At 38.5% G+C, this 23250-nt stretch overlaps 1 protein-coding gene across 3 annotated transcripts in view; it reads right to left on the bottom strand.

Annotated features, from left to right (window-relative positions):
• Positions 1-1231: 1231 nt before the first annotated feature.
• Positions 1232-23250, bottom strand: part of LOC129102069 (putative cytochrome P450 120) — a 23470-nt gene continuing 1451 nt past the window's right edge. For all 3 annotated transcript variants that reach the window (XM_054612012.1, XM_054612013.1, XM_054612010.1), the window contains 10 exons: positions 21445-21522; positions 21073-21157; positions 20541-20576; positions 19467-19606; positions 18933-19056; positions 17947-18091; positions 17349-17453; positions 13829-13956; positions 6444-6531; positions 1232-2742 (listed from right to left, as the gene is read on the bottom strand). In XM_054612012.1, coding sequence (XP_054467987.1) covers positions 2581-2742; positions 6444-6531; positions 13829-13956; positions 17349-17453; positions 17947-18091; positions 18933-19056; positions 19467-19606; positions 20541-20576; positions 21073-21157; positions 21445-21522 — 1091 coding nt within the window. In that variant the 3' untranslated portion in view covers positions 1232-2580. The remainder of the gene's footprint in view (positions 2743-6443; positions 6532-13828; positions 13957-17348; positions 17454-17946; positions 18092-18932; positions 19057-19466; positions 19607-20540; positions 20577-21072; positions 21158-21444; positions 21523-23250) is intronic.

Consider the following 23250-nt stretch of genomic DNA (forward strand, 5'->3'; position numbering starts at 1 on the left):
GACAAAAGCATCTTTCTGAGACACATGCCTATAGCTGAGTACAGAGACTGCAGGCAGCATTAACAGCATAGCTCATACAAGTTACAAATCCAAGGCCTCATTCACATTGCAGCTAAACAAGTTCCAGTACACATTGAACATGTTTTTGTGCTGGAAAGAGTTAAACAATATATATATAATATAGCATTAATGTTGCTACATGTTTATTGGGGCAACTTAACTCCAACTGTGAAACTGTATTTTTTGTGTACTTTTTATTGGCTATTTGTATGCTATTTTATTTCACTTTAATTGGGTTTTCCTTGAGAATAGTATTGTAATATGTGTTGAACAGGCCCTATTATGCTATTTTCCCGATGCATATTTTTATCTCAAGTAACAGTTACAATATGTTAACATGCGTTAATGCTCATAGTCCGCCTTGTTTTTCTCATCCTGACTGTCCTGCAGCACCTCTTCTCACCCTCACTGAAATGCTCCGTTTTAGCGCTTGCTCCTCCCTCCAGAAAGCAAAGTCTGCTCTGATTGGTCAGCTAGCCCGCTCTGTTGTGATTGGTCGACGTTTCACATTTAAAAAAACTCTTCAGCTCCGTCTCTCTCTTTTGTTGTTTGAGGGTGGGCCAAACTAGCGGGAAGGAGTTTTACATCACTTCCGTAACATTGTGACCTCATAAAGTTACAGAAGTGAAGGAGATAATTCAATCGAGCTGTTTCAGGCAGCTCAGGAGCAGTGATTCTGAGGGGGAGGGTAACTCCTTTTAGGCATGGACTTCAGGTTTTACACTCTACAGACCTTTTACATGTACAAAAATATATATAACACACTAGAGAAGAGGGAAAAAGTGGAAAAGCATAATAGGGCCACTTTAACTTTCAGTCTGCCCTTTTATATGCATTGGGAGTGAAAGCAATTAGAGAAAACGCTATTGTTTTATTTTAGCTGCAAGCTGCTTCTAATTTTTTGTGACAGCTTAAAATCAATCTACATGCGATCCCTCATCACAGGTTGTGCACATGAGTTGTGGGCAGTTCAACCAGAAAGGTATTTTTATCTTTTTTAAAGTGACATGAGAATGGACTTATATAGACCTTGAGAGGCAAAAGTGTCAAGTTCTTGAAAATAAAATAAAGTAAAATTTTATTAAATTAAGTAAATTAAAGTAAAATAAAGTAAAATGAGATCAAATAAAATAAAACAAATTATTACAATTTATTTATTTTGTTTTTCCTATTCCTAGAATCATCCGATGAACCCCAAGATCAATTTGTAAACTACTAGCATTCAAGATTATAATATTTCAACTGTAGATTTGACATGATACAGAAACAGAAGGAACTACAGTGAAACACTTGTAATAAGGCTGGATCTACTAAATAATGTCACATTTTTTACTACAACATATAAAAGTAATTTAACAATTATGCACTTAAATGACTATGACAGACAAATGCAAACATAAACGATATGTTATATAATGTAAAAAATGTGTCACTTCAATATTAAATAAACAAACATTTAAAACAATTTTTTGTGTTCCATGTGATAGACACAGAGAAACTAAAGTTTGGTATATGACTCATGTGCTATAAATCATTCAGGTTACTAAGGTTATTTAAAATGTAGGCGTGCAATCTCAAACGCCTTCTGGCTTTATTTACATGTGATTCAGATGGTGTGTGTATCACTGCCAACTGCTTTCAAAAATAACAGGTTAGTGTGTGTGTGTGTGTGTGTGTGTGTGTGTGTGTGTGTGTGTGTGTGTGTGTGTGTGTGTGTGTGTGTGTGTGTGTGTGTGTGTGTGTGTGTGTGAGACTTGCATACTAAAGTCAGTGTCGGTATGACGAACTGTTGCTAAGCAGTGGTGGTTGCTAGGTGGTGGAAGGGGTAGGGGAGACAGGTCTGCAGTTAGGTATTGAATCTGAGGGCTTACCTCTGCGTGCGTGCGTGTGTGCATGTGCGTGTGTTCCCTTTGATATATGTGGTTAAAATATTGATACTGCAGAGTCGGGGAAAGGCAATTTCTAAGGACTGCAGTTTTGGACGTAATTTCAATTTATGTTCACAGCAAACTCCATCAGGGGAAAAAGGAAGTTTATCTAAATTCTACCTATAAGCAATATCTGATCTATATACAAGAATGATTCAGTGGGACAAGGAGTTTCATCTTGTGGGTTGGGTGAATCTTTTTAAACTGACATAAATGAATCATTAAAAAACAGACCAAAAAAATGCTGTCTAGCAGCGTCAGATTCAGCAATAAGAGAATGATTATGAGTCATGTATTTTGTCTTTTGTTGCAGATTCCTCAAGCAAAGCTGCCAAATATATCTGGCAGAGGAACACAGAGTAAAAACAGCACCCTCCTCGGCTTTCCCCAGGACGATAACTGTATTATGTGCAGCATGGGGAAGCCTCACAGTTTGTTGGATTCCCTCTGGGGGTGTTCACATATTATCCAGGTTGTTGTGCGCATTCTAGGCATGCATATTTTGCCTCTAGCTACAATGTTTTGGGCTCATGTGTTTTTCTTTTTCCCCCCAACTTATCAGCAGGAACATCCCTAAACATACTGTGTATCCCTAGCTGGTGTCGCTCCTGTCAGATCGCGTCTGATCCAGTCGGGTAAAGGAGATGGTGGGCGGGTTGGCCGGGCGAGACACAGGCAGCCATTTGTACTCAGACTCCTGTGATGCAGGGTCCAAACACCAATCGTAGTTCTTTAACAGGTACATGCACGCTTCCTGGTAGAAAAACAAGAAAAGAAAGAGTTTTCTGTATGCATTGTAACTTCAGTATCTTTGCTGAACTGACATAAACTAAACTCACTTCAGCCTGATTATAATTGGAGTTAAAAGAAGTGGGGGTGGCATTGACAATTTCCTTATTTTATAGCATTGCAAAGACAAAATGTTGAACCAGAAGGCACTTGGCAGAGCGAGAGCCTCCGCCAACGCCGAAAGAAGCTCCAACTTGTTCATCTACAGCCCCCACAGACAACACTTTATGTTTGTTTGTATGATGAGTTCCAGATTTGAAAGTAGGAATGTAACGCAACACCTTTCAGCAGCCAAGTTAAAACAGAACATTGGGTCCTTGGGACTCAAGCACTTTCTTGATATCCGTGCTAACTTGATCAGTAAGTACAATTTTCAAGTTTCACCAAAAAGTCACCAATTAACATCACACTCTCATTTCCAGTCTACTTTGTGTAAAAGTTGGACGATGAAGAGCTGATTCTATATAGTTCTACATACTAAGTGCACCCACATCTCCATGGCTGTCAGCATTCCCCATTGGTTGACATCTGGCCACAGAGCAAACCAATCGCATTCACCAGTAACAGGGGAGTGCCCTGCCTCCCTCCACTTTGTGAATGAAGATTTTCCTGATGGAGGGGAGGAGCCGGATGAATGAACAAGGGTGGAGGAAGGGAGGAAAGAAGAAGAGGGAATTGGGGAAGGATGATGATGGTGTGGGTGGGAGGAAGGGGAAGGATGAAGCAAGGAGGCGATGACTCACATCTCTGACCTAGATCCCTGTGGTCTACTTTTTACTCTGGTCACACCCTCTTATGTGTGTGTGTGTGTGTGTGTGTGTGTGTGTGTGTGTGTGTGTGTGTGTGTGTGTGTGTGTGTGTGTGTGTGTGTGTGTGTGTGCGTGTGTGTGTGTGTGTGTGTGCATGTGTTGGTATGTGCTAGTGGTCAGTCTGCTGAGAGCCAGACACAAAGACGAGGTTCATGCGTGCCTCATTGGTGCAAAATAAATCTTAACAGGGTGATGGAGTGTGTATACTTCTTGTACATTATTCCATAGCAGTGTTGGGTCATGCTAAACGTTGCCGAGAACAATATTTACTAAGGGGTTGAGAGAACTACGAAGCTAACAGACGGAAGAGCAGGGTTAACCACAATGATACGGATGTAACATCCTCATGTGTCTGAATTTATTAAGTGAATGTCAAAATGCAATATTTATCAATACATATGAGTGTGAAAAGGAACAATTTAAATATATATACATCTATATCTACATATATGCAGAATGCATAGAGAGGAAGAGTTGATTGCCCATTGTTCATTTGGAGAGCGAGAGTATGAGAGCAATGTTCTGCCTCCCTTATCCCATTAATGCCACTGGATATCTGGAATCAGTAATCTAGTTTTAAATCATGAGTCCTGATTGTCCTGCTGAACAATAAGGAGAGCTGAATGAGGAAAGAGAAGATCATCAAACCACTTTGAGCATTTCACCTGCGCTCCATTCGATCAGACCCAACATTTACAATGACTCATGAGTGTGTGCGTGCGTGCGTGCGTGCGTGCGTGCGTGCGTGTGTGTGTGTGTGTGTATGTAGGACTGAGTCATCCCTAACATTTGCATTAAGGATAGCTTTCAGTAACACCCCCACACATTATGTTTGAAGGCATGTGTTGCAGTTTTTGCTCAGATTATGTTTCAGTGACTGTAATATACCAGCCTAGGTTAAATAGGTAGGTTAAATAACGTACATTAAGTGTTTTAGGTAACAGTTTGACTCAAAGGATGTGAACTGCTGAGATGAGCCTCTCATTAGCTGACGGGTGGAATCCGCTTCCTTCCCTTCCTTCAACTAGCATAAGTGCATAACAGCCGGCCATCCAGCGTTAGGTCTCTAACGCATTTAAAACCCTTTTAAGGGTATCAAGTTTCAAAAGGAGTCACCTGGAAACACTGAAAAGCCAGCCATTAAGAGGCAATATTTTGAACCAAACAATGGAGCTGGTTTAATTATCTAGCTAGCTACAGCTGATAAAAACGGCAAGCAACACTTGACATTACAGTCCGCCAAATCGACCGCCACCAGCTAGAAATCAGAAGCTTTGTTTTGTCTACCAGTGTGCGAAATCATCCACATTTAAAAATCGAAAAATTACAATAAATTTGATGGTAGATACTCCCATTATCATTGTATAAATGCTATATTAAGCACACATTATGAGCTTACAACAGATACTGAGTACGTTAGGGATCTGTGATAACTGAAAATAAGCGGGGATTCCTTCCATTTAGCTTTGCACGTTTCCAATTAAAACCTTGGGAATCCAACAGCTCGCTGCGGTTGTTTTCAGGTTGGCGTCACCCTCCAAGGCTCACAACACATACATAGGCCGAGCTGTTCCCAGAGGGAACATCCCCACATGGGAAATAAATGTCTGCCCTTCCTGTTGTCACACCTGTAACATCTGTCGTGTTCTTGTTCCTTCCATAGGCTGTGTATGCATGTATCTGTGTGTGTGTGTGTGTGTGTGTGTGTGTGTGTGAGTGTGTGTCTGTGTGTCTCTTGAGTATCGACAATGGTGGCTATGGTGAGTGCTGCCCTGGGGACTGGCAGGTGGTTTAAACAGGACAGTCTGTACCTGGGCTCTCCGTCTGTTATCACTAATAAACAAACAAACACACACACACACACACACACACACACACACACACACACACACACACACACACACACACACACACACACACACACACACACACACACACACACACACACACACACACAACGAAGCATTTCATCATTCCCATGAGAAGTGCTCATGGTTTACCTCTTGCTCTGTCTCTTTGTTCTTTGTTCATATGCCATATCATGTCAGCCAGACAAATCATTTCCCAGAAGCCGCCCAAATTTCACTTCTGTCTTGGTTGCAAGTTCCCTTTTTTCCCCATTAGACAACACATTTACTCATAATTCAAAAGACAATACATGCAGTGTTTATAATGTTCCATATCAATATTTGCAACATAAATCACACTATTTTTAGTTTTCAAGTGCTCAGCTAGGGTAAGCTGTTTCAATTTCAGCGGTCCCTTGGGCAGTTAAGGACAGAGGAGAGACGTTCAGCTCTAACAGCGAACAGCACAACCAGATCATATTGTTACAATGTCTGTGAAATATTTGCACCTATGTCTGTCTGTCTGTCTGTCTGTCTGTCTATACATTGTGGTTGCATCACAGTCTTTCAAATGGCATTTTTTTTTCTTCGCTCAAGGAAAGTTTTATAAATATAAAACCTCCATGGATCAAAAAGTTCATAATAAAAAGATTCATAATTGAGCTTGTTTGCAGTTCAAGGTGTCTTGTCAACAGTTTCACAGACGTTTCTTTCATAACGGTGGTCTGTAGGGAAATGCTCTTTGGGCCGCAGGTTATTTTTCACTGCAGTACTGCAAGTGGCCACTGGATTTCATTTTTTGAAGCAAGGCTTAGTAGCTGCACCGCATCCAGTTTTTATTATTCATCCATGCAAATGACTCAACATTCATAACATGCAACCTTGGATCAATCTTTTACCTCCTTTTCTGAAAAAGAAGACAATTTTACAGACTGCGGCACTAATGAGTGCATGTATGTATTTATGTGTGTTTGTATATGGAAGTGTTATGAGCAAAGAAATGGAGTCACCTTAAGGAAGACATCGGTAAGTTTAGTTCCAATGCAGCTTCTGGGCCCGTTGCCGAAAGAACACAGCAAGTGCTCCTGGCCTGCATTCCTGCACATACAAAAACATAGTTACATGTTAACACAGATGGCTTGCAATACAGTTTCATCTCAGTTGATACTGATACTATATTTTAATAATTAGCAGGATAATAAAAGGTTTAATTGTACCACTTTATTAACTAGTTAACATCATTACTTTGAATGTGGCAGATATAGGCCGTGACTGATGACATGTTGCGTACTACAAAGGGTGGAAGCGGCTATGGTGATAAAATAAATAATCACAGAAGCCTAGTTACACAAAAATCCAAAAAATGCGTGAAAATAAATCAGAGATGCGCAAAACCAATATTCTAACAAGCTTCAATAAATGGAGGAACACAAAAAAAATCTAAATAATTTTTCAATAAATCAGGGCACCCAAGCCTGTATTGGACAGCAATCAAATTATGTTCACAGTCAGCACAGATTTTTCTAGACTTCTATCATTGCCATCAATATCACAAAACATCAGCAAAAAACAATTTTTTAAAACAATTTTAAATACATCCATTTTTGCTAGCGTGCAGTCTTCTTTCACTGCTTTTGCGAGCACATTGCTTCGCTTATTTGTGCGTTACCTCTAGAACCTGTCAATCAGCAGAAAAGTATACAGTTGTATGTAGTATGTACAAAAAAATCGGGAATTTATATCACTCCATGGTTCTATTAGTGGTCAAAAACTGTAAACTGAAAATGCATCCCTGAACAAAACTCAGCATGTTCCAGACGATTTCTGCCCTCTGTGGCATAAGAGCCACGGGGCATCAAGAGAAAATCATTTTGACTAAAAACAGAATTACTGTACTGAAAGGATGGAGATAACACAAGGTGGGCCAGAATCATTGAAACATTGTGACACATGTTGTCTGTCTGACTCTCTTTCAAATAACCTGCTGTAACATATCAATTTCTCCTCTAAAAATATACTTAAATATAGAGAGATTCTAGTTGTTTCCAGCCGTCAGGTTTGTCAACAGCCTGCTAATGCAGGCCGTCTCTTCCCTCTCACCACTAATGCATCCTGTCTTCCTGAAACCTGAGCTCTGATTAAAGGCAAACAGGAAGCATTAGTGGTGTGTATAGTCTGGGTCCAGTGTGTGTGAGAGGCTTTGTGTGTGTGTGTGTGTGTGTGTGTGTGTGTGTGTGTGTGTGTGTGTGTGTGTGTGTGTGTGTGTGTGTGTGTGTGTGTGTGTGTGAGAGAGAGTTAGAGACGGATAGAGAAGGGAGAATATTAGTGTTCTCTGCAGCATCCGTCTAATGGTCTATTGTACATCGAGGCCCATCCTGAAACAGCAAGATGTGTAGTTTACAATGCAGTCTTGTAACACTGAGACAGGGAGAGAGGCAAAGTCTTACCAAAAAGTCCAGTAGGAGGCCATATCAAATATGCTCAACAGATGGGAAGTAAATCAGAAAAGTGTAATCCATTGTACAGTACAATTCATTTATCTACTTATAAGTGTAGAGAAACGCCATGACTGAGCTCTGAGGCCAAGTTGGCATTTAATTAATCCAGTAAAGTATTAGCTTTAATAAAAGGGATTCTTAAAGATGAAAAATAGCTCTGAAAGACTTAAACAAACTCAAAATCTTTCAGTGGTATATTTCGTTCTGTCTTCATATCTTCCCATAGTTATCTTGCCAAACATGGATATATCACATTGACATTTATGAAGTACTTCCATTGGAGTTTGATAACAGAAAATGTTTCAGTGATCTAGAAAATCAAAAGTAAATGTCAGACCTGTGATTGTGTCAGCTAATAGTGTCTCATTGAAGCACCGCTTTAAGACGAGTTGTTTTGAATGCTATACACTCGTAAATACTCAAAAACTAGATCTGAAGTTGTGCCAATTGACGACTTTTGCGCCCAATCAGCAAAACAATCAGAGCTTAATAGGCGGGATTGAGAATGGGGACCTCATCTGCTTTCATAACTAGCCAGCTATCTAGCTACATTCATGAAAAATTGAAAAAGAAAACAAAAATAATCAATGCAGCTGTTTAAGTTGTTAAGTTAAGAAATAACTCATTGATCAACATATATTTCCATATTTCTATGATCAATGTGAAAAACATTAACTGCTCCTTCCAACTGAAGCTTCCATGTAAAATAAAATTGACTTTGGTAGAACGTATACATCACTCAAGAAACTAAGTAAACAACCTTAAATGTTTAAGAATGCTATTTTTCCTATAATTAGTACTGCACTGAATCAAATACTTGTTTCTTGGAAAACTTTCAGTGAACTATAGAAATGGGCCTTTCAATAAAGCGTTTCTAAAACATCCAATCTACTATCAAAACAATAGCTTGAATTAATGGAACAAGCCCGGAAAAATACCTACGTCTATATTTGTCCATTAATACACAGACAGAAACAAACAGAGCTTAGTTATCATAAGGGACTTATATTTCTCAGAAGTGGTGAAAATAAAAACAAGCAATCCAAACTTTGCTGATACTTTCCACTTTAAATGAAACCCGATGTATGTCAGAATTGTTGTACACAAGTAGGAAACCCCCTGTTCTCAGAATTATCTACAACTAGCAACACAACCCGCTGCAGTAACTCAGATTTTTATCTGTGTTTGGTAGCGTTTCCGATTCATTTATCTACGGACTGGAGCTTGTGTGGGCGTTTGGCTGATAGGATGTTAACTTGCCTGCTTCCAACTGGAAAAAACACACAAACACACAGGCTGACGATATAGTATGCGCTGAGACACACAGTGGACAATTATCGCAATTATCGCACAGAAACACACACACATTAACAGATGATGTGGTTAAACTGTAGTTATTGTAGGTGGGCTTGTTATGTAACAGGACTGCAGTCAATAAATTACACGGCCAGGTGGCGAGGAAAGGAGCCAGGCAACTATCAAGGCAGACAGGAAGATAGTCTCCAGAAAGACCGACTGATGGAGAAGCAGAGAAAAAGACAGGTAGGAGGAAAGAGAAACAGACCGGGAGATAAATAGAGGGTTAGAAGCGTAAATACAGTAAACACGCAGACAGACAGAAAGACGGTAACATCCTGAGGGAAAAATTCACTAGTTTGAGCAGCAACTAAGACACGCACACAACTAGCATACACATACAGACAATGAATCTCCTACACCTACAATGACCTCTCAGCACCAAGTCAATTGAGTCACAAATACAGTACATAGTATCATTTTCCTAAAACCTATTTTTTAGTCAACAACAGTAACATGAATAAATAGTGCTTTTGCTGGGGATTAATTTCTACCTGGTGAATTTGGTGCACAAGGGTTTGTGTGGGATCAACTCAAAAAGAACTGTAGTACTCAGGCAGTTGATTGTAATGGAGAGAGAGATATACTGCACAGAAAAGATGAATGAGCTACAGATCTGTATCAGGTTTGGCAACACAGACAATGCTTGTCGACAAGAATAATTATTTGTTGGATTTAGTCTTAATGGGATTTTATTAACATGTTATGGACAAAATTGCAGGCACCTACATTTTACATATTTTTTTGTTGGTTTGCTTTTATGTTTGATAGATTTTACATTATATTGTCTCAAGGAAACACTGCTCTGACTCATTCTTCAACCACATCTCATCTTGCAGAGCAGGATGTACACACACACCCAAAAGAGCACACGGGGAATCCCCATTGGTAAAAACCGGTATGAGGTGGACAGTTGCCATGGCAGCACTTACCTGTCTATTCATTCATAGAATTCATAGTGTTCTGTTGCTTCTACGTTGACTACAGTCAATTTGAAATGGCACCCATTTCTTGTTCAACACTGTGTTATGCAAATGCAGATCATCACATTGTTACAAGAATCCAGTTTTAACTCATTTTGTCCTTTTGGCATTGTAAGAAAGTCCCATACAATAGCATTTATTTTAAGCAAATGAATGATGGACGATATAGATTACTTGGAACGAGGTGAAAGAAAATATACCCTTACAGTTAATAAATCTACTGGGTCACCCTGTGGACATTTCTGCTGTAGGAAAAATAAGATTACAATAAAATAGTAAACTTGTATGCACAGCTAAATCCTCACATCCACAGAAATATACTGAGACATGGATTGTTTGTCTATAAACAAATCTTTCATCATTTCTTGATGATCGTGCAGCAAAACAGAGGGGATTAAAAAAAGGATAAACTGTTGCTATTAGACATGTGTGTATGTCTGTATTTTATTTGTCTTCATAAAATAAATCTGTCAGTTCCACTAAAAGGGATTTTATAACAACGGTTATATTGAACTGATGTAGGGAAGCCCCACACTCAAAGACATTTCATTTTATAGGAATCACCCTCTTTTTGTTCTGAGAGACACACACACAGAAAGAAAGCCAGACAGGATCTTCTCTGACTCATTTTTCTGTATTCCATCCCACTCCACAGGGCAACATCCCCCACCCTGCACACACACACACACACACACACACACACACACACACACACACACACACACACACACACACACACACACACACACACACACTCACGGACATAGAGGGAATCCCTATTGGTAAAGACGGTGTCAGATGACTGGTTGCCATGGCAGCAGCTCCCCACATACATACATACATGCACAGGTTTTTTTTTCCCCCCCTCTGCTCTGTCGCCTGAATGAACTGGCATGAATGAGAATAAACAGGTGAGTGAAGGAAGTGGATGAATGAAAAACGGTTGACTGTGAGAGTGAATTGGTGGTTGAAGCAGATCAGGTTACATTTTACCCGAGCAGGTAGCAGGATGAGGGGAGGGAGGGATGGCAGCCCGCGATCTCTATTGTGTTCACGGCTTTGTTTTCTTCAAATCTGATGGTTATGGCTCTTGGTCTGTTACAATGTACGTAAATGTGATCAGGTCAGATTTGTGTGCTCAGGCATTGTTAATCTACCTGCATGAGTTGCTATGGCCACAACGCAGACACATGTATACGCAGCGCTAATCAGCGTGTTTTTGCATTATAGAATAATAAAGCAAACTACAATCTTGACCGCAAGACAAAATATATTACTAGTCAGCTTTGTGTGGAAGGATTTATATGACAAAATTAATTTATTATTAAGTTATTTTCATTTATTCATTTAGAGAAAACACGAATTTGGTGCCAACCTGCCCTCCATTCAGGATTTATACATCTCCAGAGATAGGAAAGGGGTCACTGTCAAATATGAATCTAACTACGCTGAATATACTGTATATTAGTAATTCCATATTAGATTAAGCACCCTTTGCACTCTTTGTCATTGTCTTAGTGTTTAAAAATGTCCTTGTTTTCTTTCTCTCATATTCATTTACAGCTTTTTGATCAAGTGTCAGATCTGATGTGTTGGCCATAAACCATACAGCTGCTGTAACTGTTTACTCCAAACAGTTCATACTATATTAGCAAGCTAATGCTGTGTCAATTGGTTCATTTACCTAAGCAACACTGACACAAGGCATTTAGAGATTGTTGTTACTAGATATTCTCACCTTATATGTAAGAACTAATTTGAAATGGGATTTGACATGTTCTAACTTAGTGATGTGTGAATCTACACTTACTAAACACTTGTGTTATAACTTTAGACATTTGGAATTAAGAAGAACTCCTGGTGCTGTTGCTATGGTTACTTAGAGTTTAATATATACCTGTGACACCTGCATATTTTCTGTGTCTATTGTAGAATTTCAGTTAGTCGTATGGTTGCCTCGTGTCACTTTCACCACTTTTAGCCGGCAAGGTCTGGTAATTCCTTTGCTCATTTCTTCACAACTAACTCCTACAGAAATCTGTCCATTACCACTTTTTCATCCACCCATCAATATAAGTTAAACCATCATTCATTTGTTTTCTCCACTTATAATATGGTCAAAAAATATGTCACAGGTTCAGTTCCCAGAGATAGTAAATGAGAAAACCCCTGGAAAAAGAACCTGCAACGTGTAGAAAAAAAATAAAATCACAGTTAGATACTCAAAAGTAATTATTTCCTTAAAAAGCTATTTCGTCAAAAAGTATCGGTCTTCAGAACCATTTTAAAGAATGTATTTTATTGTGCTGCTTTTTCCAGTTTTGAGAAGTTGAACCACTTACTCAAAAAGCATAATTTCTTGAATGTTATTTGGGTCTATTTTCTGCTCCCTTCTGTGCAGAAATTGGTCACTCTGCCTTCTGATATTTTTGCACATTTTGTTATGGTTCATTATCTTAGCAAAGTAGCTGCTTTAGACAGAAGCAATTGCTCTTTCTAAAGGGCAGAAACTTGAAATAAGTTGAGATTGCTGCAAAGCTCTTTTACTTGCTGTGACTCCATGAATGACAAAAAAACTAGAAACCCCTTTACACATAGTTACTCATTCCAATACTGTCCTGCAATGAACACAACCTTCGTATATCACCCTTGCAATAATTGTTGATATAATGTCAGAAGTGTTGTTCTTTTAACTTTATGCTAATTTTATAGACAAGTTTGAGATGGAGTTAATTTTCTTTGAAAAATGGCGTTACAATACTCACAGAGAGACAGGATTATTTTTCCTTTTTCCTTTTTTATGCAAAGCCTTCCCATGTGTGGGATAAAGCCTCTGCATGAATACATGAAGAAAAACAGACATTCAAACCCACAACATACAGCACACAATTAATCAGTTCATCATTGAGTCCAATTTGATGTTTGTGCCAGATGTAATTAAATTCCCTCCAGGCGTTCCTGAAGATATTGCTTTCACGAGAACGGGAAAGCCGTAAGGTCACAGTAACCTTGACCTTTGTTTATCCTTGAGTCCAAATGGACACCAAATTTGAAAAAATTCCCTCCATGCTTTCGCGGCATGTTGAACTAACATGCCACGAAAGCATTAGTTCAACATGGCGCGGCATGTTGAACTAACTTAGAATCTCTTAACTGTAAGGAGGGGGCACATAGGACACTTGACGTACCAATGTGTAGGATTTAGTGACATCTAGCAGTGAGGTGGCCCATTGCAACATAGTGAATACCCCTCCGATGCCCCCGAGACTTCTTTGGAAGAAGAAGAACCATGGAAGAAACATGGCCGTGCATCATTTGCAACATGTGCAACATGGCGGGCTCAGTGGAATGGAACCCGTTGCCTTATGTCGATATGAAGGATTAATTCTAAGCTAACGAAAACACAACAATTCCGTCGGTGATTATACACTAATGAAAACATAATAATGAAAATGATATACACATATATCTGCCAATAGATCACACTTAATCCTAAACATTGCTTCAATAAGTCTATTACCGAAATAAAGACTTAAAAGACAAGTCTAAGATCCTTACCTCCCGCTCCATCTCTCTGGCAGGAAGGTGTCTGGCTGCTGGAACACCTCTGGGTCGCGGTGGACAGAGTGGCTGATATAAATCACACCATAATCCTTTGGGACATGAAACCCTGCGAGCGTGGAGTCCTACACATAAACAGGGGGAGAAATCACATTATAATTTCTTATTATAATTAAAGGAGGTTCATGATTTTGAAGCAGATTTAGTGTAGTGTAGTAGTGACATACAATCAGAACAAACTGTGAGCTGGGAACACTGCTGTGACGCAACTTTAAGAACATACTATTTATACGCCTTTGAACCAACATGAATGGGAGACTTCTTCAACACTGATGTTTGGCTCCAATTGTGAATTGCGGTTCCACTTTAAACAAAGTATCCTGAGTTGATTTTTCACTAAGCTCTGGTGAAAAGAGCCACCTTGGGGCAAAAAGACCACTTACCCAATTGTTGCCCTTTTAATTCACCTATTCACTACATCCATTAGTAGCTGCACTAATGGACTACCACAGAACAGGACCACTGTTTCTGTTTCCTCGACCCTCTTTCTCATTTTTCTTTCACTACTGGAGTGGAAAATCTTTTACAATTCTCCTTCTTTCTCTCAGTTCTCACTGAGAGATGCCTCTGCCATCGCTGAGTTAATTCATTTCTGCCTCTTACTTACACACACACACACACACACACACACACACACACACACACACACACACACACACACACACACACACACACACACACACACACACACACACACACACACACACACACACACACACACACAAGTTGCTACAACTATTGCGTATCTTAGTTCCACCTGGATGGAGCTTCTACTTTTTCCACCGGATTGTGAATACTAATATCTCTCTCTTTCTTACACACCTACCTGCACACATAAACACCTCATCAACTCTTTTCACTCCGGATCCAGCACTTCTCCCCTGCTTTTTTTTTTTTTAAATGAGTATCGTGTTTGAAGATGGCAAAATAATTGCCAGGGGTAGGGGGTAACTGTTTCTGCTTGAGTCCATTGTTAATATTGAGTATTAAAACATCACTGAAGTGTCAAAATAAAATAAAAAATGTAATAAACGCATAGGCTAGGATTGCATGATAATGTGCCATACATTTTTAAATTGAATTAAAAATGTAAACTTAAAAAGTATAATATTCAAGACTTCAGAGTGAAACAAAATCCTTTTTTATGTGGATGTGGTTCCAGTCAGGGTGCCATATTAGCACTTTTATACAGGCAATTTGTTACTAATTAACTGCAAGTAGTCGTCAAAAGAGCTACATTTATACTATAGCTTAAGTACTTTTCAACACAAATAATCTAGTCAATATGAGTCATCTTAGACATTCTAGTATTTCTTCTCCCCTAATAATAACTAATCCAATTTGCAAAAACAAAAACACACATTATTCTTTCGGTTCTTTCCTCTCTTAAATTCTCTAAAACGCCCACACATCATGACCTCGCATCCCACTGAGGCCGTTGGGATTTAAAGAGCACTGATGCGTTTCCCAGAAGTGACAAATGACTTTCCACTCGGCCTAACAGTGTCACCAGCACACATCAATCCCACTGCCAAACCCTGACCCCCCTTCACACACACACTAACTTCCTTCCGGGAAAACGGAGCCAATCAATAGCAGAGACGGATCAATGCCTCGGATTGGGCTGTTGCATAAGGCGGTTTGATGAGGTCATAATAATAAACAAGGCCGATTAGGAAGGAGGTGGAGGCAGCCCTCAGCTAAGCCGCCGGGCAATCGAGAAACAGGACTTCTGAGTAAATTTGGGATTCTATTGGCTGAAAGAGCTGAGGAACCCTAAAGCACTTATTTTTAATGAATGAAAAGTTTTGTTGTAACATTTACAGTAGGCCAACTGAATATTAGATTGTTATATGTCCAGCACAAAGGTTTACACAACAACACTGAGGTTTAGACAATAATATTATAAACCTTTATAGATAATAAGTCACCAGTTTAAGAAGCAAGTGGAAATAATGGCAGCATGAAACAATTTAGAAAAAACAAGGGTTGCACAAAATAACAGAAATGCGTAACAAAACAGCCCTGCAGGAAAAATAAGTAAAATTAATTCAAGTTGCATGCCTCTGTAATTGTTCAAATGATGTTTTATGTAACATGTTGCTGCTTGAACCCTGATAGTCAGACACCAATGCAAGTAGGGACTTGTATGTGTTATTGACTTTTGTTTACTGTATTTTCTGTATCATCTTTAATGCTGCAAGAGGAAAAGTCTCAAAAATAAAGAGAAAGACACCCACCAACTGAATCTGAAAGACACTTAACGCAAAATGACCAACCTCTAACTGAACATCAAAAAAGGCTGAACACTACAAGATTGAACAAACTGTTTTTTAGTGCAGGGCCAATATAATATACTGTAAGGCATTTGTGCTTTTTGTCCATCCCCCTGGGTCTCTTCGACCTGTACAGTACACAAAAGAGAGAGAGGACACTGACAGCAGAGGAGAGTTACAACTACAGTAATATGTCACCATCTAGAGGTGAGGACGGCAACACAGAAAACAACAAACAGAATCCTAGACTACAGGATAATAAATATATAAAAAGGTCGACTGACTTTCATATATCCTTCAAAGTGTACAAAAATTGGAAGAAAATTTCACGCAGCAGTGTATATTATCACAGGGTTTACTAGTGAGGGGATTGGTTACCTTGCAATGGTAAAAGCTTAAAATTCTTAATTGTAACAGCAGCCTTATTAAAACACCCAAATGATAAGGGTTTGCATAAATCAGCTTAACAAAAGATTGGATTTTTTCTTCATATTTCTCACTGTAAATTGTTCTTCAAACAGAAAAAAAAACAGCTAACATACTATATTCAATGGGTTATATTTACTTAGGTTTGCTCTTATTTTTGCTCTCTATATTGCTTATAATGTTAACAACTATATCTACTTTGTACAGCAGCCGAGAATGGCCATGCCAGCTATTTTTTTTAAATACTGTTATCTCAAGATCATAAGTTAATTATCTTGATTAACCTTGTTATCTAGATATAAAATCATAATCAACTCTTTATAAAAACATATATAAATAAAGATAAAGATACATTTTATTATATTTACGTATTTTTAATATTTAAGTTTAAAACATGTTACCTGCGTCCCTTATAAATTAAAAAGAAAACAAACTGTATCAATTTGGAGATATTGCAATGTAAAAGTCCCACACTTCTACCTATAATCTTATTAATCGTATTACCTCAAGATAGCGAGAGATTCTTTTTTTTTTAGCACAACCATCCACATCTACTATAACTATGTGATCATTTTTATCCGAAAATCCCTCCACATGACCAAATCTGTGATTTATAACGACTTTAGAGATGAGAAGGTCCCAAAGTGACACTGAATCCCTCAAATTCAAAACACAAGATTAGAAATACACAACACTCATTCAGTACTTCGTTAAATTAATAGGATGCATCCCAGTCTCCTGGTGAACAGTCCTACCTGATCAGCTACTCTGCGTCCACCAATGAAAGGAGGCCAAAGTCTCTGAACTTCCAGCAGTACGGCTTGCAGGTAATCAGGGTCTTCCATCGCTCGCAGACGGATCTTCTCATGAACATGGAGAAAGATTTGTGTTTATAAATCTTATCTAAAAGCAGCAAAACTGGGCAATAAAAGTTATGGCACATGGTTATAGTTTTTTCAGAGGCTCCATTTTTGCTCAAGAGGTTGAAGAAAAATAATGATGATAACTTTACTCTACATGTAGGACTGTAATATCAATTTATATCACAGTTGTTTTTTAATCATGATAAGTATCAATTTAAGAATGCAAAGAGATGAAGCATAATGATGAACTTTAGTGGTATGTTTTAATTCAAGGACATGCCTTGGTTTTCTTTAAGATACTTTATTTTATCAAATTCTCACAATCCAAAGCGCTACAAAGCCGGTGCAAACTTTGGATCAACCAACATTTGCCACCTCTGTACATCTGTATGCTTACATGATTAATATGAACAGAAAATGTGTATTTTTTTTACGTCCCATCTTGTTGTTTTTTTGTCCCATCAACATGTTTTATCCTTTGTTTGTATACCTGTTCGTTTCCACTGAGTGCCAGTGTGAAGGAGGTGAGCAGCGATGCCAGAGCTTTGGGGATCAGGGCTGAGATGAACAGCAGGAGATGCTGGGGGGCTGAACTAGAGTCGGGCAGCGGCAAAGAACGGAGGGAGCCGACAAAACTGGAGCCGCAGAGAGGAGAGAGCAACATTGAGATTAAGGTTCCACATCAAGAAATCATCAGTCATTAATAACATGGGAGTCATATCCAAACCAGTGCTTAATCAGAGATCAACAACCTCTACCAGCCTGTGATTTATGGCAGAGAGGGAGACAGCTTTAAGTATAAAAATGTCACTGCAAAGAGCAACAGTCAGCACAATTTTAAGGGGATAATGTTGCTGTATTTCAAAGGCATAACAAAAAATCTGATCCAATAGGATTTGAAAGTAGAAAAAGATCAGTCATTAGGTATTTTTCAATTTATTTGTAATGACCGAGTAAAGTAGGTTTGGACCCAAAAGCACAGCCGAGAGACCAAGCAGATTAAGATCAACGTTCGTCTTTATTCGTTGCCAAAAAAGAGGCAGAAGTCAGGAAACAAGCCAGGCAAACAAAGAAAGGTAGACCTATCGAGGCAGGGCTTAGACAAAATGGTGGAATGGAGACAAGCAGGAAAATTTGTATTTTATTTTGCAGAAATTCCAGAAATTGACTTAACCTATTTAGTTAACAGACTTACTTGTGCAACAATCTAATGGCAAGTCTTCAGCAAACAGAAACAGGAGGTAGAAGATCTGTTTTTGAGAATTATTGTAAAATGAAAACTGCTGTGTGTGTCTGTGTGCAAGAAAAAGTTATTAAAGAGAGAAAAGACGCTGAGAGGGGAAGTAGAGAAGCAGTGGTGTGGCTACTTCCATCTCTACCAGGAACTGTGTGTAAGTGTGTGTGTGTGCCTGCGTTTGTGTGTATGAGACAAAGAAAGAAAGAGAAACAGAGGAACAATGAAAATTGCAGTCCCACCCCTGTGTGTCATTCTCCAGTTTGTCTTTGATGATGTCCATCAGTTTGTCTCTGGCGTCCAGAGCAGTGGAGAAACCCGACGACCACAGAGGAACTTTCACGTTGACCGGGGCAGAGATCAGACCTGCAGGGGAGAAGAGGAGTTGGCCATCAAAAAAGAAGGCAAAAACCAACAAAATGTAATTTTTACTGAAATGAATTAAAAGGGGAAGTGGAAGATTTTGCAATGCTGTATTGCAGAACAACAGAGCTGACTTACTGAATACGTCTGGAAAAGATAGAAAGATTTTGAGAGTGAGTGTGTAATAATACCAGTGCTGCATTTCAATAAAAGACCATTTTGGAGCAGTGTATATGAACTGATAGTTGCAGAAGGGAAGGGCGGCTGCTAAGGAGGGTCAGGGGCATCATGCTTCTATACTTGGTCATGTATTTGTTTTTGTGCGCGCGTGTGTGTGTGTGTGTGTGTGTGTGTGTGTGTGTGTGTGTGTGTGTGTGTGTGTGTGTGTGTGTAGCATATTTGTGTGCCCCTACCATGCCAGTGCTGGGTGCAGAGCTGCATGATTTCCTGGAAAACCTTGGGTTGCTCTTCTGCCCGTACGTTCAGAAAAAGGCCCAACACCAACTCTGTCCCTAAACGTTTAAAGGCAGAATACACACACTGTGGCCGGCCACTACGCACACGCACACACACACACACACACACACACACACACACACACACACACACACACACACACACACACACACACACACACACACACACACACACACACACACACACACACACACACACACACACACACACACACACAGATCACACGTCAAATAAATAAAAATAAATAAATATCTACCCCACATCATGAAACTGTATGTACTTTAATGAGAATAGGGGAAGTTGAAATATCTGCAAACGCAAACAAAGATAAGAAACCAAAGCAAACACACCCAAAAAAAATGTCAACACAAAGTAAAACACATCCTATCCAGCTCTCTAACCCTGTTTTCATGTCACTGCTGATATTGCTTAGCCATAAGTCTTTTATGTTTTAGTTCTACAGCTTGTGAAACAATTTGTAATCCGTCTTTGTACATCATTTTGGACAAAAGTATCTGCCAAAAGAACTAGAAAGGTGCACTCAGTAAGTTGCAGATCTCCGCAAGATGTGTCTGCTATGTCAACTGCTGTAATGTATATTAACATGAATACAACCTACAATTGGCTAACCCCCCTTTATACACCAAAGGCATCGTAAAACACACATTTAAACAAAAAAAAAAGTACAAGACACCTCATATTATCAAGACAATTATCATATTAGACTCACCAAGTCTGTCTGCGCGTAGCAGCGGCTGAGTGTCGACGTTGTACTCGGCAGTGTGTTTACTGTTAGTTCTATTAGCTGTTAGCATTTAGCCAAAAAATCCAAAACAATAAAAGTGTGCAAACTGTTTTTGCTACCACCAAAAAATACTTTTAAATTTGCTGCAGCAGAATTCTGAGATTAAAACGAACTGGTGCACACATGAAACTGATCTCATGATCCTCTTGGCAGAGATAATAATAAATGTACATGTTTTGAGTGCTGGGATTATGTTAAGAATTACCTGAGAGAGAGGTCCTTCAGACAGCGCTCACATACACTGTTGAGTGAAAAAAGTAGAAGAAACAGAGACAGACACACACACTTCTCAGACAAGATTAACTCAGTCATTTTTTTAAATATGTCCTGGCAGTGTTTTTTGATACATTCTGTTCATTGTAACAATAACATAAGACTACATTCACTTGTTATTCCAGCATTTGAAATCTAATATTATAGACAGTATAATTATTTTTCGCTCCTAAAAGAGACAGGCGGTCAGTTCTTGAACAAGAAGCCTTTGACTTAGATGGACACATTGTTGCAGCAATACAGACTATTCAGTCATTTCACAAATGTAGTTGCTGCTATCTTTATCCATTGCACAAGAGGCTGGACACAAATAATGTCGAAATACAAACTGTATGAGTATAACGTCAATGAGCTCCATAGTCCCATTTAAATTGAATAAAACTCAAGTCTGAAGAACCCTGTGACACTCCAGGTCATAAAATACATACCAACACAAAATATAAGAATAACATTCCTTTACCTACCTGGTGATATAATCATTAGATGACTTCAAACAACTTCCTGTGAACAGGCTGGTGAGAGAAAGACGGAGAAGACATGCCTCCTCACCTAAAAAACACAAATATAAAGTTACTCATCGTTTGCTGAGGTGAATTTGAGCATATTGCTTAGTACTGATCTTACTTCAGATTTCCAATCTAGGTATACATATGGTTGTGAAGGGAAAAAGTTATTTTTATTTATCATTGCCTGCATCTTGGAAATAATTATTTTTGAGTGCTTTTTTTCCACTTATCTTAGACATACGATGAAGTATGTACTGTAATACAATTCTGCTACATTCAAAGCTGAGCTTTGTGTCGTTATTGAGGGTTTTGGTGTGTGCATGTGTTTACCATTAGTGGTGACAACGGTGTCACCATACATGTTGGTCATCAAGTCAGTTGGATCCTTCAGAAACAAGTTGGACTTCTCTGAAACACACAACATCAACTGTATTACAAACACACACATGTATACATACTACACAAACAATCAGACAAACTATGTCAGGATTTTATTCTGCCTGCAAGTGTATGTGTGTTTGGGTGAGTGTGTGTGTGTGTGTGTGTATGCACGCTTTAAAAAAAAGCAGCGTAGTAAGAGGGAAAGAGGTGGAAGTGTAAGAGTTATCCAGTTTTAACGTAATAAAACACTATGATTTAATTATGCAAATACATCTTCTCATCAAATGCACAGTCGGGGTTGAACAAAACATCACTTCCAAATGACACAGGGAAACAAATATGGATTGCAGTGTGCGTCCATACAAAGACTAATTTAGGGAAGTACATTCCACGTGACTGACATCTGATCTAAAAATGTTCGTGTTAATCTAGTCTTAAGGTCTGTTTTGTATGTGTATTCTTAACAGCTCAACACAGTGTGCGTCTATATTTTTCACTTTCAGTTATATGTCCAGATACTTAATTCTAGCATGAGGTTTTCTTGTTCATTAATATAAGAAAATAAAATGAAATATATAATGCACTGAGGAGTTTGGATTATATATATTTTTATTTTATTTTAATTACAAATGTTTTGGTTTATCGGGTATAGTACTTGCACCAATATCTACATTTTTTAAATAAACATCCTTCTCTTAAGGCTTTATCTGATCAAAAGCTTTATTATAGTCCTATTACTTAGAATAAGTTGTGTTGTACTTTAAGGTAACTTTATTGAACTATATTTTATATACTTGAATCTCCTATTTGTTAGATGGTTTTCAAAAGTTCTTCTTCAGCCTCTTTTAGTATGTACAATGTATGTCGACATAACAATTAGGAAAGTCATTATTATATCCTAAAGTTATTATATGCCATTATACAACTAATATTGAAGGGTAGTACAATAACACATCTTCTCTCCCCCTTCTCCTGTAACATCACGAGTCTCTCCCATGACAGATCAGACTAATCCCGGGGTGAATTTGACCCCATATATGGGGATTTTTTCCCTTTGTTCCTTTGCATGAGAGAAACGTCTGACTCTTTATCCTGATGAAAAGGAGACAAGGTCACTATGGGCTCACTGGCACAACTACACCAATTTACCTGGAAGAATACATCAGTCCGACACATAAATAAACCAACAAGGTATCATATCTAACAAATGTACCAATGATTGCCTAAGCAGACAGACTATAACATATACAGTACCAGGCAAAAGTTTGGACACACCTTCTCATTCAACTACTTTGAAGAATCTAAAATATAAAAACATATTCTGCATTTGTTTGTTTACCACATAATTCCATATGTGTTCCTTCATAGTTTGGATGTCTTCAATATTAATCTACAATGTAGAAAAAAAAAATAAAAATAAATAAAAACCATTGAATGAGAAGGTGTGCCCAAACTTTTGACTGGTACTGTATGTCTAAATGTCATTTGTTCAAAAGTCGTAGTGATTTGACTTTTCGTCACTAATTATACTAATAACACCTACAAGTCAAAATGTATGCAGCAGATAAATGTCGAGTACTCCTACTGGACAATTATATTCTTTTAATAATTATATTATGTTCTCAGTCCTGATGCTGTGTACATTTGGAGAGCTCTCATACAGTACCAGTCAAAAGTTTGGACACACCTTCTCATTCAACTACTTTGAAGAATCTAAAATATAAAAACATATTCTGGTTTGTTGAGCATTTGTTT

The sequence above is a fragment of the Anoplopoma fimbria genome, chromosome 14 (genome assembly GCF_027596085.1).
Source record: "Anoplopoma fimbria isolate UVic2021 breed Golden Eagle Sablefish chromosome 14, Afim_UVic_2022, whole genome shotgun sequence".
Lineage (NCBI taxonomy): Eukaryota > Metazoa > Chordata > Actinopteri > Perciformes > Anoplopomatidae > Anoplopoma > Anoplopoma fimbria.